Source organism: Lynx rufus, unplaced genomic scaffold (assembly GCF_022079265.1).
Source record: "Lynx rufus isolate CCGP_SWC_20201006 ecotype Redwood Valley unplaced genomic scaffold, mLynRuf1.p SCAF_21, whole genome shotgun sequence".
NCBI lineage: Eukaryota > Metazoa > Chordata > Mammalia > Carnivora > Felidae > Lynx > Lynx rufus.
Window position 1 is genome coordinate 23,341,564 of NW_025814836.1, and position 18,594 is coordinate 23,360,157.

General features: G+C 43.0%; 1 protein-coding gene across 5 annotated transcripts in view; it reads right to left on the reverse strand.

Annotated features, from left to right (window-relative positions):
• BLM (BLM RecQ like helicase) overlaps positions 1-18,594 on the reverse strand; it is an 89,874-nt gene that overhangs the window by 26,438 nt on the left and 44,842 nt on the right. For all 5 annotated transcript variants that reach the window (XM_047086623.1, XM_047086627.1, XM_047086626.1 and 2 more), the window contains 5 exons: positions 17,677-17,790; positions 16,070-16,168; positions 15,721-15,869; positions 6,111-6,217; positions 4,573-4,733 (listed from right to left, as the gene is read on the reverse strand). In XM_047086623.1, the coding sequence (XP_046942579.1) occupies positions 4,573-4,733; positions 6,111-6,217; positions 15,721-15,869; positions 16,070-16,168; positions 17,677-17,790 (630 nt within the window). The remainder of the gene's footprint in view (positions 1-4,572; positions 4,734-6,110; positions 6,218-15,720; positions 15,870-16,069; positions 16,169-17,676; positions 17,791-18,594) is intronic.

Here is an 18,594-nt window from a genome sequence, read left to right on the forward strand (position 1 = left end):
GCCTGCGGCGGTCCCACAAGTAGGGGGGCTCCCAAGGGCAAGTCTCCCAAGGTCAAGGTCTCCTGAGGTCGAGGGGTGGGCCAGGGGCAGTCTGCAGGCTCCCAGGGAGGTGACCCTGAAGCCAACTTCCCCTGAAAGCCTTTAGCCTTGTCACTGGGAAAACTGGCTTAGTCGAGCTGTTACTTCCTTCTTTATTTCTGTGTTGCTCTTAAAACGCCAGACTATAATAATTTCTTTGTGAAGAAAAACAATGAAGTTTTTATTCTATCTTACAAATCTAACAAGATCAAGGTTGTCCAGTGACTGTATTATTATACCTGGATGGTAAGGATTAGCTAGTCTGAAAACAAACAAAAACTCACCAATATTTTAAAACCATATTTTTGATCAAAGTGTTTTATGTACATATATACAAATATGTTATCTGTATGCATGTGTACTGTGGAATATTTATACTATACGTAGAGATTTAAAGAACTTGAAAATATTTGGCTTTTTTCTCATCTATTTTTCTATTCAATTTTCTTTTCTTTTTTTTTTAATTAAAAAAAATGTTTATTTACTTTTGAGAGAGAGAGTGAGTGTGAGTGAGCGAGGGAGGGGCAGAGAGAGGGAGACAGAGAATCCCAAGCAGGCTCCAGGCTCTGAGCTGTCAGCACACAGCCCGATGTGGGGCTCAAACCCACAAACTGTGAGATCATGACCTGAGCTGGAGTCAGATGCTTAACTGACTGAGCCACCCAGGTGTCCTTCAATTTTCTTTTTTATGGTTGCGATCTCACACTTCTGGATTCTATTTGTCCCTACGTTTTTCCATCGTTGACATTTGAACATTTTCAAATCATTATGAAATTCTTCACAAACCATTTTCAATGTCAGGAATGCTCTATAATGTACCCAGTCACTCTCTCAGGACATTTAGGCTGTTTATATAACACTATCATACAGTTAACAACATTGCAATAATCTTGTATGGTGAGAAGTGGTAAGTACAATTGTCAAATCACTGTGCTGAACTGAAAGTAATATAATATTGTCTGTCAGCTATCCTTCAATTAAAAAACAACAAAAAAAAAATGTAAAAAAACAGCCATGTAAATTCCATGCCCATATTTCAGATCTGAGGCTCTTGTACAGTCTACAGTATTTTTTTCCAGAAAGGCTCTCAGGAGCACTGTAGGAAATTGCCTCTTACAGCATCGACCCCAACAGTTGAAAGAAGTCTGCTAATACTAGAGGTGAAAATGGTCGCTCACTGTTTTTAAATTTGGACTTAATAATTAGCAAAGTTGCACTTTGGAATACATTTGTGCTTAGACTTTGCTGGCTCCTTTTTTCATTTTTTATTAAAAAAAATTTATGGGGCGCCTGGGTGGCGCAGTCGGTTAAGCGTCCGACTTCAGCCAGGTCACGATCTCGCGGTCCGGGAGTTCGAGCCCCGCATCGGGCTCTGGGCTGATGGCTCAGAGCCTGGAGCCTGTTTCCAATTCTGTGTCTCCCTCTCTCTCTGCCCCTCCCCCGTTCATGCTCTGTCTCTCTCTGTCTTAAAAATAAATAAACGTTGGAAAAAAAAAATTAAAAAAAAAAAATTTAAGTTTATTTATTGAGAGAGTGCGTGTGTGAGTGAGGGAGGGGCAGAGAGAGGAAGGAGAGAGAGAATCCCAAGCAGGCTCCTCACTGTCAGTACAGAGCCGGATGCAGGGCTCGAACCTGGGAATCATGAGATCGTGATTTGAGCCGAAATCAAGAGTCGGATGCTTACCTGACTGAGCCACCAAAGCACCCTCAGCTCCTTTTCGATGTCTCTTGATAGCGTGGGGTAATTTACTATTTGAGATTCATGTCTTTATCAAAGTTTTACACGCTCTATGGGATGTTGTATTTGCTGAAGACATTATTTCCCCAGTTTGCTGTTGCCTTTAATTTTGCTCACCAACACACAAGTGTTTAGGTATTTAGGTTTTTAATCATTTCTATCAATTCCTTCCTTTTGAGCTCTTTTTAAGCTCAGGTTCTCTTCCAGCCAGGGCTCCTACATTTAAAAATACCAATAGCTTTACTTACCTGTGATTTTGATAGGAGGATCCAAAACAATCCCTCCCAGCAGGTAAGTGGTACCTCTGGTTGGATCACCCTCCTTTTTTAATTTTTCAGTGCCTTCCTTGCCACACGCTATTTTTACACATTTTCCAGGTGAATTCTGGATTTCTGTGTCACTGATGTGTCTGTGATGTACTGCAAAGCCAGTGTTCATGTGTTTTCCTTTTCTTGCCAAGTTCCTTCGGTTATTTAAACTGGGATATTCTTCCAGGCAAACTTTAGAAAAGTTTATCAAAGGAATAAAAAAAAAAAAAAACCCACTGGAATTTTACTGAAATATACAAGTTAGGGAGGACTGGCATCTGTGATTACTTCACTGACGATAAGGCAGTGATCCACTTTCTGGACTTCACAATCTGAAAGTGCCCTTCTGTTGTGTTCAACACACATGACAATGAGCTGGCTGTGAAATTCTTCAGTCCCAGGCTTCCCTTCTCTGATTCTGAAGACCGCGTGTCCTGCTTCTGTTATTTAGTGAAACAGTCTCAGGTCTGTCTGGTTTCTGTAGAGTATCTTATTTCTTTATCTTGGTGAATGTAATTTCTTTTAGCTCTTTGTTAATCCAACAAAGCGGTGAACTATGTCTACATTTACCTTTCCCCCCAGTGACACGGAAATAAAGCTTTTAAATTTGTTAAATATTTCTTATGTACTCATTTAGAACACATCTGCCTGTTGTATCTGTATCCCAACTATCCTGATTTCCTTCTTGGACACACTGATTATTCTTAGGCAGATGCCCTGACACCAACAAATACCATTTTCCTTTTTTCCCCTAATTTTAATCTGTTTTCTTTCCTTCACATTTTCAAGTTATTCGCTACCTCATTGATGCAAATGTCTGCATTAATCTGAACCATTTGTGTCCTGATACATAATTCTATTTGTTTTGCCTTTTGTGCATTTTCTTATCTGGATAAATTTCATTTTTATTTGTGCCTTCATCTCAGCCTGTAATCTTCCTATGGTAGAGTGCTTCTGGTTCATATAAGTCAAGTCTTCTGACATCTTTCCAAGGACACTAGGCTAATATACTCTAAGATTTCTTCTGTTTTCCGTTAGAAAATACTTTTGAGAGATGTTTTTCCTCTAAATCTTCAGGGTAATTTCCCTTTTTGTGACCTGAAAACTTCATAGGCTAAAAAAGTTATTTAGTTGTTTTCCTCAAAGTCATCGATGTTACTGAGAAAGATCTATCCAAGGCCGGCACCTGCTGCTATAGGAGATGCCTAGAGTGTTCTTAGTTGTCTTCCTCTTGATCCACTTGGGTGATAAATCTGTCATCTCAGAAATCTCAACACCATTAGTTATTATGGAAATGCAAATTAAAATCACAATGAGATGCCACTTCACATCCCATAGGATGGATACAGTAAAAAAGACAATAATGGGTAATAATAAGAAGGCAGAGACACTGGAACCTCACACGTTGCTGCTCAAAGTGTAAAATTCTGTAGCTGCTTTGGAAACAGTTTGGTAGTTCCTCAAAAAGCTAAACGTAGAGTTACCTTATGACTAAGCAATTCCATTCCTAGGTACCCACCCAAGAGAACTGAAAATGTGTTCACACAAAAACACGTACACAGACGTTCACAGAAGCATTACATTATGTGCCAATAGCCAAAAAGTGGGTGCAACCAAATGTCTACCAACTGATGGATGGATGACAAACTGGGCTATATCCCTACCATGGAAGCTACCTGGCCACAAAAGAAATAACGTATGGATACATGCTGCAATGTGGATAAATCTTAAAAACATTATGCTAAATAAATCAGTCACAAAAGAACACATACTGTATGATTTCACTCGCGTGAAATGTCCAGAACAGGAAAACCTATAGAGACAGACTAGCAGTGGTTAGGTTAGTGGTTGCCAGGGGCTGGGGGGTTGGTGGAATGGGGAGTGGCTGCTAATGGGTATGGAGTTTATTTTGGGGATGATGAAATACTCTGGAATTAGACAGTGGTGGTGGTTGCACAACCTTGTGAATATACTAAAAACCACTGACTTGTAAACTCTGAAAGGGCAAATTATAGCTTAATAAAAAAAAATTTTTTTTTATTTAAGAAAAAGCAATTTTGGAAGTCTCAAAAAGATGTTTTTAAATTTCAGTCTTCTTTTGATGTTTATGCTATTTATTTATTTTTTTATTTAGTTATGTTTATTTATTTTGAAAGAGAGAGGGAAAGAGAGCATGAGCAGGGGGAGGGGCAGAGAGAGAGACAGGCAGAGAATCCCAAACAGGCTCCACACTGTCAGCAAGGAGCCCGATGTGGGGCTCGACCTCACAAACCATGAGATCATGACCCGAGCTGAGATCAAGAGCTGGATGCTTAACCGACTGAGCTGCCCGGGCGCCCCGATGTTTACTGTCTTTAAAGTAAAAACAATTTTCATCCTGTGTGTGCACGTTTGCTCGTGTCCTATAAAAGATCATTTCCTTGATTTGTTTATTACAGAAAATGTTACCTGGCAACCATCCTGATTAATCCACTTGTGCTGTACTTCATCCCTGGCAGAATCGCTGAGGCCGGCGTGATAAGCAAGAGCAGCGAGACCATCCTTCTGTAAAGTGTCAGCCATTGTGTCGCATTCTCGCCTGGAGAGGCAGTAGATGATCCCAGAGTCATCTGCCGAGAAACCAAAACAGAGCTTTTATCGTAAATAACAACAGAATTTTCATTGTGTTCGTAGAAATATGTGCACCACGAGCAGACCTCCAGGGTATTGCTAGAGTAGAGGGTGGTCACAGACGTAGAGTGATTCAAGCGACAAATTCACACGCACTGGAGAAGACAGGATGGGACCTTCCGTTCTGCCCCCAGATGACTCCTTAGGTGGGCCTGGAGGAAGCCCGGGCTCTGTTTCACACTGGCCATGCAGCGGGAAGGCACCCTTCCACGAACATTGTGGAAAGCGTGAGGCAATGTGCATCAGCCTTAGAAATGCTTCTGCCTTTTGACCCCGTTCCTTCTATGAAACTCATCTAGGAAATAAAGGGGTACCACGGCTTCTGCCAAAAGTTTTGTTTCTACTTTTGAAAATTAGAAAAACTTCAATGGCCACCAATAGGGGATTAATTAAGAAAGGATATCATGAAAAAAACTATACCGTAATTATTAAGTGGTTTCTAAGTTTTCTGAAGAACCCTGACGATGTTCAAGGTACAGAGCGGGTTAAGGGTAGAAAAAGTGCACACACAGTACGCTAATGGAAAGAAACACACACAAACAACTGCTGGAGGGAAGTAAACCCCAGATGGTCCCGGCGACTTGTCTTGAGGTGACTCTTGTCTTTTGCTTCTTTCTTTTTGTTGCTTTCTTGGTTTCTTCAAGGAGCACATATTCTATGTGTCGTTTTGAAAACCACAAAATGAGAGGCGTTAAAGAAAAAGCCCTCTCTCCGTGGCAGAGCCAAAGGTGCAGACAAAAACGTGCTATCTATATTTGCCACCCGGGACAAGGGGGTCTGGAAGGGAAATCACAGACGACTTCTTGGTCCACCTCTCTGCACGGTCTGATTTGCTCAAACAAACACGTACACTAATTTTAAAAACACGAACTAGAGGTGGTCACCAAGAACAATTCTCTCTGGGAAAGGAGCAGGGGGTACGTGGAAAACTACCACGAGTTTCGCAATCTCTCATCTTAGGTAACAGAACTCCGAGGCAGACCCTCGGGAGAAGCCCCTAACACACAGACTGCTAGAATCTGTACCGACAGGGGCCAGAGGAGAGACGCCGAAAACACGAACTATAGCACGGGTGTGTGTGTGTGTGTGGGGGGTCATCTCATATACTTCTTCTTAGGGTTTATTGTTATCAAACCAAATGGGATTTTACAATTTCCAGCAGTGAGGCAGTTGTGATTTGCTGTTCTATAAATAGCTAGTTAGTGCTACTGTCATGGGAAAAGCGATGTTTAACATGCACACACACATTCTATCGTGGTACCAATACCACAATATTTACTTATTACTTCTAGACATAATTCGTCACATGTACTCACGTGGGTGATGCTTTCTGATCCACTCTAAGCAATCAAATGCCACCTTTTTGGGTTTTTTCGGTAACACGTAGTATTTCAGATTATGTCTGTTAAAGCTCATGCTAAACCTAGAAGCCCCAAAGAGAAAATTTTGTTATTAAGAGAAAATATAGTTTTACTCACTTTTATACATCAAACACTGATTTTCCACAATGCGAACCTAATGATCAAGCCACCTGAAGCGGATGATGGTCCCTGGCAGCTTGCATTACACGACGCTCGAGGGGAAGTCAGGTTAAGTGTTTGCGGAGGGAACGGTGATAGGGAACAAATGTCCGTGGGACGAGATGACAAGGAATCAGGAGGGCTGTGGAAGATAACACGTAGAGGGGACAGGTGAGTCAGGAGCCCGGTCCCTAAGACGAGGTCAATTATAAGCAGAGGTGGATAAAACTGAAAAATCACAGAGAAAACACACACTTTAGGCCGCCAATGTTCCCAAAATTTGATGGCGGACATAAAGAGCTGATTGCAGGGCAGCAGCGGGAGCCAAAGCCCTCCGGATCACGGATCGCTGCCCTGTGCTCTGCGCCCCAAAGGGCATGGGCTGATTCTGACACACATGTGCCCCCTTTCTCTGCTGGCTCACCTGCCTCCTCCCTCCTGCTTCCTCAGGGGGCTTTTCTCCATTCTCTCTGCTCTTGTATCTCAGGTCCTTCTGCCAATTCTTCCCCTTTGTCTGTGAATATGTTCTAGGGCCACCAATACCCCCAACAGCAGAAGCTTCTCTTGTCCCTGCGCTCCCCTGCGGGTGGCACCTCACCTCTGCCTTGCCCGCCAGTGGCAAATTTCTCAGAAGACACTCACGCCCCCAACCAACTGACCACACATCCAATTTCAATTCTCGTCACCTCCATTCTGGCTTTTGCCATTACCATGCTACTAAGATTGTTTTATCTAAGCTTTTAAATTTTATTTTTTTATTTTTGAGAGACAGAGTGACACAAAGTGAGAGTGGGGGAGGGGCAGAAAGAGGGAGACACAGAATCCGAAGCAGCTCCAGGCTCTGAGCTGTCAGCACAGAGCCCGACGCGGGGCTTGAACCCACAAACCGTGAGATCATGACCTGAGCCGAAGTCGGACGCTTAACCGACTGAGCCACCCAGGCACCCCCCGTATCTAAGCTTTTATTTTTTATTTATTTATTTTTTTAACTTTTATTTATTTTTGAGACAGAGAGAGACAGAGCATGAACTGGGGAGGAGCAGAGAGAGAGGGAGACACAGAATCCGAAACAGGCTCCAGGCTCCGAGCTGTCAGCACAGAGCCCGACGCGGGGCTCGAACTCACGGACCGTGAGATCATGACCTGAGCTGAAGTCGGACGCCCAAGCGACCAAGCCACCCAGGGGCCCCTAAACTTTTAAAACTAAAGAAAGGTGAGGGGATTGTTACGGGGTCCCGGGCCCTGCAGGGACTCCCCCACTAACCCAGGCTCCAAAGGATCAACTTCTTTGGTTTTAGGACGAACGAATGAGTTCCATGTGGGGGGGCAGCCGCGTTCCTGACGGGACGGCCCTGCAGGTAAGACGGCCAGGGAGCAGTGGGGCTGCCTGCAGGGGGTGCGCTGGTCTCCGTTCAGACCTCACTCTCCGGTCCCTCCGTCACTCCGTGTCGTCGGCATCGTCCCTGAAAGCCTCCACTGGCACCAACCGTTTCAGGTCCACGGGCTTGCTCCCTCCCCGCTGAGCCCTCGAGTTTCTCTGTCTCCTTCTCTGCTTCCTACGCTTGCTCCTGCAGTGGGGGCCTCTTCCCTCCTCCCCGCATCGCCTTCTTTAAGCAGCACTGAGCGTCGGCCCTACCGGCCCCGACTCAGGCTTCTCCTCACACTTCTAAACCGCCGTCCAACTTCTTTCTCAACCAGTGGTCTGAAACAGGGGTACGCGTACCCCAACTTCACAAAGATCTTCTAAAGGTACATCAGCAAAGACAACAACCGCAAACGAGTCAGTTTGCGGGTCCTCCATTTGCACGTGGACTGTCTCCCGAGAAGACTGATCTGAGGACACTCCTGTGGCCGAGACACCCTGCGCGCTACCCCGGCCCCGCCTGCCCCCTTTACGAGGCCGTCCTCTCACTTTGTAAAAACCGACCAACCAACCAACCAACCCTGCTCTTCACCTGTCCTGAACTTCACGGCCGCGCACTGGTCTGGCAGTAAAAACCTCCAGGACACCACACGGAGCAAACTGAATGTAGTACGGGTGTGTAGGTGAAATTTTCTTTAATCAAAGTACCAGAAACCCTTGGTAGGGCTTCATGTCTTGTGAGGGCTTTCCATATTTGTGTTGGGAGTAAAGTGTAGCGCCCTTGGCTGCTGTCACAGGATGCAGCACTCTGGGAGCCTTGCAAGACTGCTGCTAACCGGCACTTTGAACCTGCCTCTTAGGCTGTTCACGTGCACAGAGCACGGAGTCCTCCCTTCTAGTGCTTGAAATGGCCAAAGAACGGGTGGGTAGTGGATCACAGCGGGGGCGGGGTGGAGGCAGGAGGCAAAAGACTGCCTCATCCATGGACTGTTTTGATCGTTCTCAGTCAATTATTTATAATCACTGCCACAGCAAAGGAAACCACAGTCTTGATAAAATGATGGCATAAAAAGAACGGCCCGGGAGTACCAATGATGTAGATCATGTTAAAACTTATTTGAGTTACTCTGGGCGCAGGCTGGGAATGGTGCAGGAGCCCCCCCACCAGCATGACGCTGACATCATGACTACCGTCAGGAAGTGTCTTGTTACCTACACTGTAACCTGTAACTGCACAACAATGGTTATGTATTTAAAAAAAAAAAAAAGGGGGCGCCTGGGTGGCGCAGTCGGTTAAGCGTCCGACTTCAGCCAGGTCACGATCTCGCGGTCCGGGAGTTCGAGCCCCGCGTCGGGCTCTGGGCTGATGGCTCGGAGCCTGGAACCTGTTTCCGATTCTGTGTCTCCCTCTCTCTCTGCCCCTCCCCCGTTCATGCTCTGTCTCTCTCTGTCCCAAAACTAAATAAAAACGTTGAAGAAAAAAAAAAATTAAAAAAAAAAAAAGGAGCTCGGGGTCAAAAAAGAGACAAGAGAAAGTAGAGGTGGAGTCAGAACCCACTTATGCTGCCGGTGGGGATGTTTGGAAAAGTCTGGCAGTTCTTCAAAAGGTGAAAATCAGGGATACCGTACACCTGGGCAATTCCACTCCTGGGTACAGACCCAAGAGAAATGAAAACAGGGCCACACAAAAACCTGTATGTGAACAGAGTGATCGGTAATAGCCCCAAATGGAAACACCACCAGTATTCACCAACAGATGAAGAAAATGTGCCGTACCCAGACAAAAAACAATATTACTCAACAATAAACTCTGAAAACATTGTGCTAAGTAAAAGAAACCACTCGCAAAAGACCACAGATCACATGATTCCATTTATATGAGATATCCCCAAATAGACAAGTCTATAAACAGAAGGTGGGTTAGTGGTTGCCACGGGCTGAGGGGGCTGTGAGGGGGAGACGGGTGAGTACTAATGGACGTGGGTTTTTGTGCAGGGTGATGAAAACGTTCTAAAATTGATTGTGGTCATGGCTGCACAACTCTGAGTATACTAAAAACCACTCAATTGTGCACTTTAAATGGGAGAGTTGTATGATACATGGACTACCTCTCAATAAAGCAGTGATCAGAAACTGGCACGTAATCTGAAAAAGTTTTAAAACCTGTGACGTAATTGAAAAAAACTTAGAAATGTTTAACTAATTAACTTAGTCAAATTACTAAAAGTAATAAAGTGACATGAGATTAGGAAATAAAGTTGCAGACCTCAAACTCAAAACCAAAACAAGAATCTCTACTGCAAAAGGACTGCCCAAGTCCAGCACATGGGCCACTTGACTAAATGCAGCAGGTGCACCATGTGCTCCGATGAAAATGTTAACAGTCTCCTCGAGTTTGTCTTATTGGCCTGTTGGAAAATGGGATGTTTGGAATTTCCAAATATTCAGTTAGAGACCATTCCCATCAACTAAAGAATACGTAAGTGAATGTGGAATGCCCACACAACAGATCATTGAGCCATAAAAAGGAACAAAGTCCTGATACATGTGGCAACACGGATGAGCCTTGACAACACCGCTCGGGGGAGATGATGGACACGCGAGATGGAAAGAATGGGAAGTGACTGCTGATGAGTGCTAGCTTCCTTTTTTGGGGTGACGGAAATGTTCTACACTTAGATATGGGGGGTGGTTGCACACCTCTGTGAAAATACCAAAACCCTACTAAATTCTAACCTTTAAATGGGTGAATTTTATGATGTGTCAATTATCTATTTTTATTTTCTAAGTAGGCTCTGCTCAATGTGGGGCTCAAACTCATGACCTGGAGGACAGAGGGTCACATACTCCACCAACTGAGCCAGCCAGGCACCCTGACTGTATCTCAATAAAGATTTTACTTTTTTTAAAAAAAGCTTGAGATTCCGTTGTATCTTCACTGAGGGAGTACTGATATCAACTGACATTAACATGGTAACTATGATTAGGTCCAGGGTATCAAACTCCTGTCATTTTAAGTGATGTGTCGGGAAATGGAATCAATTTGTGCTCAAGCTCTAGTTGCTTTTGAAGCTGAGATAGTTGTCATGGGAATGTGCACTAAATAGTTCATGTGAACTGAGAAACAAAGACAGACTCTTCCCTTTAAATAAATGGAAATAACTTTAATGTAGGTGATTGGTTTGGCAATGGACACTGGCTTGGCCAATTACGTTCCAGAGTCATGTCCCGGTATCTGAAAGAGCTAACTGGCAGCCACAAAGTTCTGACAAGGCTGTTATTTAAAAGTGTATCATACGATAAAAACACACGTCAAAATGTATTAGAAAAGGTCTACTGAAACTAACAGCGTTTTGATTTCCCCAACTCTTCTGAATATACTGGATACAAGACTCATTTAAGTGAAGGAGGAACAAGAACATGCAATGGTCATTAGATAAATCTTGGTAAAACTTTTTTATAGTATGTTTCCCAGAAAAAGTAAAGTGAGTAATGATCTGACTTATTTTGCCAGTCAGAGAGTTTACAGGTCTTTGCTTCTCACAAAATTTAAAGGACCTAGTTGAGTTGTCAGCTGACAGATCATAAAAAATAATTTTTGATGACAGATCATTATGTAATTTTGGCATATACGTCAGAAAAAACTCAAATAATTGAGTGTCGCTGCTAAAATAAAATGCTTTCCATTCCCATCTACAAGTTTATGTGAGTAACAGTTCTCACTGCTTACATCTACGAAAACAAGAAATATGGACGGAGTCGATTCATCCACAGATGTATCAGCTAATTGAAAAAATGTCTATTCTGATCAGTTATATATAATCATTATAATAATTCAATCTGGAAGAAAATTTTAGTATGGGAAATTTAAAAGCAACTTTTCATTTATATACATATATTTGTATACATATTTTTCTTATAGGTATGATAAACAAGATTTCATTCAGAAAAATATATCACCTTAGGATAAAAATCTGTGAGGAAAGCTGAAGAGAAATATGAATTCAAAGAGGAAGAGGAAAGATGTAAAATATCTGTTAAAGATATTTTTAAAGACGTGTAAAATTAAACATTTTAATGTGTTTTGTGAGTGAAAGTAGGTATAAAATTGCTATTATATTTATATTCTACTGGATACATTTAAAAGGGCTAGGTAACAATTTTATAGAAAAATGTTATTTACGATAGACCTCATTCTCTTTATTTAAAACTCGTGTTGAAACATTTTTGGTGTCTGGTTAGAAATATACAAGGGGTACAGTTTTCCAATTCTTTCAGGAAGCACATTATGACCAGAGAAAGTATGAAGACTGAGGACGTGGCCATCTCCACTACCCCTTGAACACCCCCCACACCACAGATCTAAAAATCACATTCACCACCCATCCCATCCTCCACCCCCTCTCCTGCATGTCCGTGGTCAATGGTACCAGAAACTAACATAAACTTCCACTGTTCACTTTTCTTACGCCACTGGTTGCCAGTCTTACGGATGCAACTGTGTTTTCCCTTGACCCTGTCCCCTCCGTGCTCTTCCCCTGTTTCCACCACCGTCCCCTCTCTCCTAGAACGCCACGGTGGGGTTCCTACGGGCCGTCCTGCCTCTGATCTCTTGTTCCTCTGTTCCATCTTCTGTTCCACTGCCAGGGTCATCGTTCTACCATCAGATTCAGGTCACCACTTCCCAGGTCGAGCTGTCCACAGGATAAAGTCCACACACTTCAGCATCACAAAAACGCCAAGGCCCCACCACGATATGGGATCAAGCCTCCTTCCCGGGGTTGGCCCTTCTCTGGGTTGCTCCACTTATCCTACAGATTATTCACCGCTCCTTGGATCTGATCTGGACTCTGATGCCAGGAACTTCAGCCCTGAATTCTCACTCTCTACCTGTTAAAATGTCACCACTTCACACCCGGTAGGATGGGTATCATTGAAAAGACACATGGTGACACGGATGGGGAAGGGGAGGGTGGGGGGAAACTGCACCTCCCCCCCCCCCCCCACTGAAGTCAATGTAATGTGGTGCAGCCGCTTTGGAAAACGATCTGGCAGCTCTTCAAAAAGTAAAACAAAGAGTTACCATGTGACCCAACGATTCCCTGCTCGATATACGTCCAAGAGAAATGGAAGCGCGTGTCCGCGCAACAGCTCAGACACAGACGCTCGTAACAGTTTTCCTAGGAGCCAAGACGTGGAAACAGCCCAAATATCCACCACGTGATAAATGAATACGTAAGATGTAGAGTACCCATACGCTGGAACATTTTTTTGTCAATAAAAAAGAATGAAGTACTGATACACGCTACAACACGGATGGACCTTGAAAACATTACACTTAAGTGAAAGAGGCCAGTCACAAGAGGCCATGTTTTGTAAAATTCTATGTATATGAAATGTCCAGCAGAGGCAAAAACCTATAAATACACAAAGCAGATTAGTGGTTGTCTAGGGCTGGGGAGATGGGAGAAAGTGGGAACTGACTGCTGATGGGTATGGAGTTTCTTTCAAGGGAGACAAAAATGTTCTAAAATTAGACAGCGGTCGGGATGCACAACCCTGTGTGTAAACTAAAAAAAATCATAGAAATGCTTGCTTTAAATAGGTGAATTTCAAGGTATGTAAACTATATCTCACTACAGCTGCTTACAAAAAAGACTACTCATCCTACAAAGCCCTCCTCCTTTATATGAAACCCTATCTGACCCCCGCCTCATTAACAAGGAGTTGTTATTCTGGGTTATCATCAATCTTGCCTTCCTGAGTTCCTGCAGTCATAATTTACATCTCTAATTACCACTTACTTCACTCTGCAATTTATTAGAAAGTATTTCAAGGGCTCTAAAACCAGATTGTTTGGGTTGAAGTCTCTTCACTCCCACAGTTGTGAGGCATATGACCTTGTTTAAATTATTTAATTTCCATATGCCTCAGTTTTCTCATCCACAAAGTGAGGAAAACAGGAGAACTTACCTCAAAGGCCTTTTGTGTGGGTAAATGAGTCAATACACATAAAATGTCAAGAACAGTAACTGGCACGTTGTATAGGCTACATATGTGACTATTAGCTGTTATTATTGTTGTATTCTAATATTATTGTTGTATCTACTGTCCATACATGGCTGTCTCTCTTCTCTTTCTCAGTTTATATTTTAAGGTCCTAAGGAAAAGGAATAAAGTCTATTTTATTATCCACCCTTGTATTTCCCAAAGAGGAAGAAGATTACCACAGACTAGCAGCAGGAGAAGAGCATGGGCGCCATGACCCCACCTCTGGGGACACCTGCCTTCAGCAGGGCCGTGACGCAGCAGCAGTTGGGTAAATTTAATCCAAACAAGGGGCCTACTGGCAAAAAAGATCAGGAAAAAATGTACCAGAAAGTGTTTGTTAAAAATCTTTTACTTCCACTAAGAGATTTAAACCCTCCCAAATATAGAAGTACCAAATATATTAAGGAATCAACAGACTTGCCCAAATTTTCATATTTTACCCACATTTACCAAAATTCCTCCATATGTTCCATTTATTCATTCTTACTGAGTGCCAATTATGCACAGGGCACCACATGCTAGACTCAGGAAATGTACAATCTATTGCTTTTCTAGGCTGATCTCCCCACAAAACTAGGAAAAGATATTAAAGGTGTCTGTCTCTAAATACACATGTGCAATGTTTATTCAAACAAAAATGACAAATTCTATACCTACAAAAAGTTACTCAAAAAGTGAATTGAATTTATACAATTTTAGTTACATGGGTTTAGCAATTAATATTACTAGCCTAGAAGAACGGTAGGCTGTATCTGGTATAAATTGATGGAAAAAAAGCTAAAAACATTTGCCTATTAAAAAAAAAAAGCTTTCACAGATAAATGTAGTACTTAAAGAAGCAAATCTCTAGCATGTAAGTTATTCACTAGAACCTGAAGTATGACACCTAAAATAATGTAATGCATATCAATTACGGAAGCAAAATCTCCCCGTCCCGCAAATTCTACACAAACATCCTTCCCGCAAGTGAGATTAAATGAAAACCTTCCATTCCAAATTTGTGACTTCACACACAAAATTTGGAGGACTCTAAGATCTGTGTGCTCAAGAATGCCAGTTTAATCTGCAAAGGTCCTTACAGCTCTCTTCCTCTCCTGACCCCTCACACCCTCCACATGGCCTTTGGTTCTTCTCATAACCTGAGAAATGCTGCTTTTACTGATGGCAGTGTTGACAGAGCCAGCTTACTGTCTTTATTTCCAAAGGAACAAAAGAGGTGCTTTTAAATATTCACCCCAATATACTAGTCATTCCTTCATGCATTCCTCAAACTCAAAGCACCCACCAGTAAGTTAGAAGGGAAAAATATTTTAACCTTGGCACACAACAGCTGTTAAGTAAATACTTGCTGAGTGAATGAGCCTATCAGAGAATGCACCTGTCCACAAACTCACACAGAGGTAAGAAACGATCCAGTACAACCTATATATGTGGAGATAATGTTTACAGTGGTTTCCATTACCAGTGATTATGGATTTGGTGGCCAAAAGAAGCACTTTGCTGTTGAGATGAAAACAAAGTATAAACGTTGTCATATACACAGTTTCTGGACTGTTTTCAACATCCTGGGACTTCAGGAAAACGACAAAGCAGGGTCATCCGATTATTTCCTGATGTATACTCCAGAATACGTAGGAGCCGAAATTAGATAAATCAAAGATAATTCGCTACCAGGACGATAACAGGTCCCATAAATTATTAACAGGTACAGTACATACTTTGTCCCTATTTCCAAAATAGGTATTTAGGATAATTTTAATCTCAGTAAGTAAAGAAAAGCCCGAGGGCCTTGGTTCCCAAATTGTGCTGAGCGCTGGAATCACTTGGGGATTTTTAAAAACATAAAGGCTCCCAGCCCCCAAATTCTGATCTAATTGACATCGAGTGCGATCTGTGCACCAGGATTTTAAAGCTCGGTACGTGATTCTCATGTGCAGCACTGTGGGAACCAATGCCCCAGGGTTTTTAAATTCATGACTTCCAGCAACTTACACCTGAGGCTGGAGAATCTTCAGCTGAGTGAGGATGTCCTTCTGTACCCTGGGGTTAGCTGTGGCAGTAAGGGCCATCACTGGAACAGAGGGAAACTTCTGGCGAAGCATATTCATTCTTTTATAATCTTGGCGAAAATCATGCCCCCACTAGTTGGAAAGAAAATACTGCTTTTCAGACTATTTGCATCTTTCTTACATAAACAGCAAACGCTGCTCACTGTATTAAGAACCACCTTATTCTTCAGCGAGATAGAATAATTCACTGTTCCCTTCTCTATTCTGCAAATATACAGACCATTGGCAGTACATATTTACTGATATTTCAAGATATAAAAGCCGGTGTTTACCTGACTGACACAGTGTGCTTCATCAATCACGAAACGTGCCAAGAGCTTCCTCTCATACAGGTTCTCCAGAGTGGAAATCAGTCTATTACTCGCACACACCTAGACCAGAAGTATATGCATTAGAGATGTGAAAACATTACACACCACATCAGCTTAAAGACTTTGCTGTCTTCAAGCTCCACTACAACTGAAGCTGTATTACAACAACCTCCACATAAATGAGCACTTAACTTCAATGTACCAAGAGAATTAGCAGGAGTAATGGAAACTTGCAAATGAGACCTTCTAGCATATTCACTACATTTAGCAAGCACTGAGGTTCACCACACGTTTACACTGGTAACAGGGTTACAGATGTATATTGCAGGCATACACGTTGTCTGGGGACACATGCACACATGCACATATGGACCTGTGACAGGGCCTAGAAGCAGTGACCTCCCAGTAGCCATGACCACATCTGGCATCCATGTCTTGACAAGCATCTGACCTGTCTTTTGTCTTAAGTTCCTGGGTGGTTCAGTTGGTTACGTGTCTGACTTTTTTTTTTTTTTAAAGTTCATTTACTTGAGAGAGCAAGAAAGCGGGGGAGGGGCAGAGAGAGAGGGAAAGAGAGAATCCCAAGCAGGCTTCGAGATGTCAAGGCAGAGCCCGACTGGGGCTCGATCCCATGAACCCAACCATGAGATCGTGACCCGAGCCAAAATCAAGAGTAGATCCTCAACCGACTGAGCCACCCAGGAGCCACTCCCTTCTAAATTCTCAAGTGACAAGAGCACTAGGAGCGTTTTTTGTTTTCTGGAGGCAACTCTGGGTGGGCTCCTAGATGGCTTCTGCGTAGGAGCTGGTCATCAGAAAGATCAGGCCATGATCAGAAACTTGGAATTTTCAGTAGCACCCCCATCCTCTAGAGAGGAGAGAGGGGCTGGAAATGGAGTTAATGACTGGTCATGCCTACATGAGGAGGCTGCCATGAAGTCCCAATAGCGCAGGGTTCGACCAGCCTCCAGGTTGGTGAACACGTCCGCCAACGTGGGAGGGTCACACATTCCCAACTCCCTGGAGACAGAAGCTCCTGTGCTGAGGACCTTCTCAGTCCCCGCCCTGTGGACCTTTCATCGGACTGTTCATCTGCAGCCTTTAGCATATGCTTTAACAAACTGGTAAACGTGTTTCCCTGAGTTCTGTGGGCCACTCTAGCACATTAATCCAACCTGAGGAGGTAGTCACGGGAACCTCCGATTTGTTAGCCAAACTGGACAGAAACTGTGGGTAACCTGGGGACCTTCTACTTGCAATTGGCATCTGAAGAAGGGTGGGAACCATCTTGTGGAGCCGATCCCTTAACTTGTGGTATCTGACACTGTCCGTGTAGACCACGTCAGAATTGAGTTAAACTGCAGGACACCCTGCTGGGGTCACAGAGAGCTCGGTGTGAGGAAAAACCTCTACACATTTGGTCACCAGGAGTGACATACTCTATGTGATGGTAAAGGAGGAAGACGCAGGAGGGAAACTGGGTGTTTCCCTACTCAGGGCGGAGAACCAGATTGTTTTCCTAACACAGCTCTAGTATCATATTTTAAAATAATGACATCAATACAAACCTTCTCAGGAGTAACATACAGGAGTTTTATGATTGGATCTTTTTTTGATAATTGCAGGTAAATACTTGTAGCTTCCGAGTCAGTCTTATCACCTGTCAGATAAGTAGCTGGAATCTAAGTATAAAAGTAGTAAACAATTTATATTTTATACATTAATCTGACTTAAGCATATATTTATCCTTCAGTTTCATAAATATTTCACAAGTCACATAGCAAACCTGTCAAAAGGGGAGACAGTCTCAATATAATTAAATAATTGGCACATATTTAAAAAGAAAACTTTTCTTAGCATAAGTCAAAATATTCCCATTGTTTACTTCCTTCTCTCTTTTTTTTCTATTTTCTTTACTGCTGTTACTTTTCCTATCTGTAAATATGAACTCAGTACCCCGGAGATTCCCATCCCAATGTACGGCTCTTGTTGGCGTAGGTAAAGGCATCACCAGCATTTTCCCACACAAGGACACTGGAAGGGCCACAGGAAGCATCACGGATGGCTGCACGGTGGTGACTGGCACGGCACAAAGACATTCTTGGGAAGAAAAATCAAACCAGTGGTCTCGAGGGGTGGCGGCTCATAACCTTGAAAATATGTGGGATTCGGGAGGATGCATTCATATACTTCCTCAACCACAGCCAAGAGGAGGAGGGTCACGCGGGTGGGGCGCTCACGTGATGCATTTTAAAGTATTAAGGGACCAGCCAGTATGCTTATCTCGCAGGAATAAAAGAAAGCCTCACATTTAGTACAAGAAATTCACATCAGCAAAACACAGGTTAAACGTTCTTGCTAAAGTACATTTTTCTAGACTCAACTACAGAAGGTTATCTCCTTAGAATTTTCAAAGACTCGCTCACATGCGGAACTGCTGATTGATTCTTATAATCCAGGAACTACTTAATAAAAAAGGTGTTACC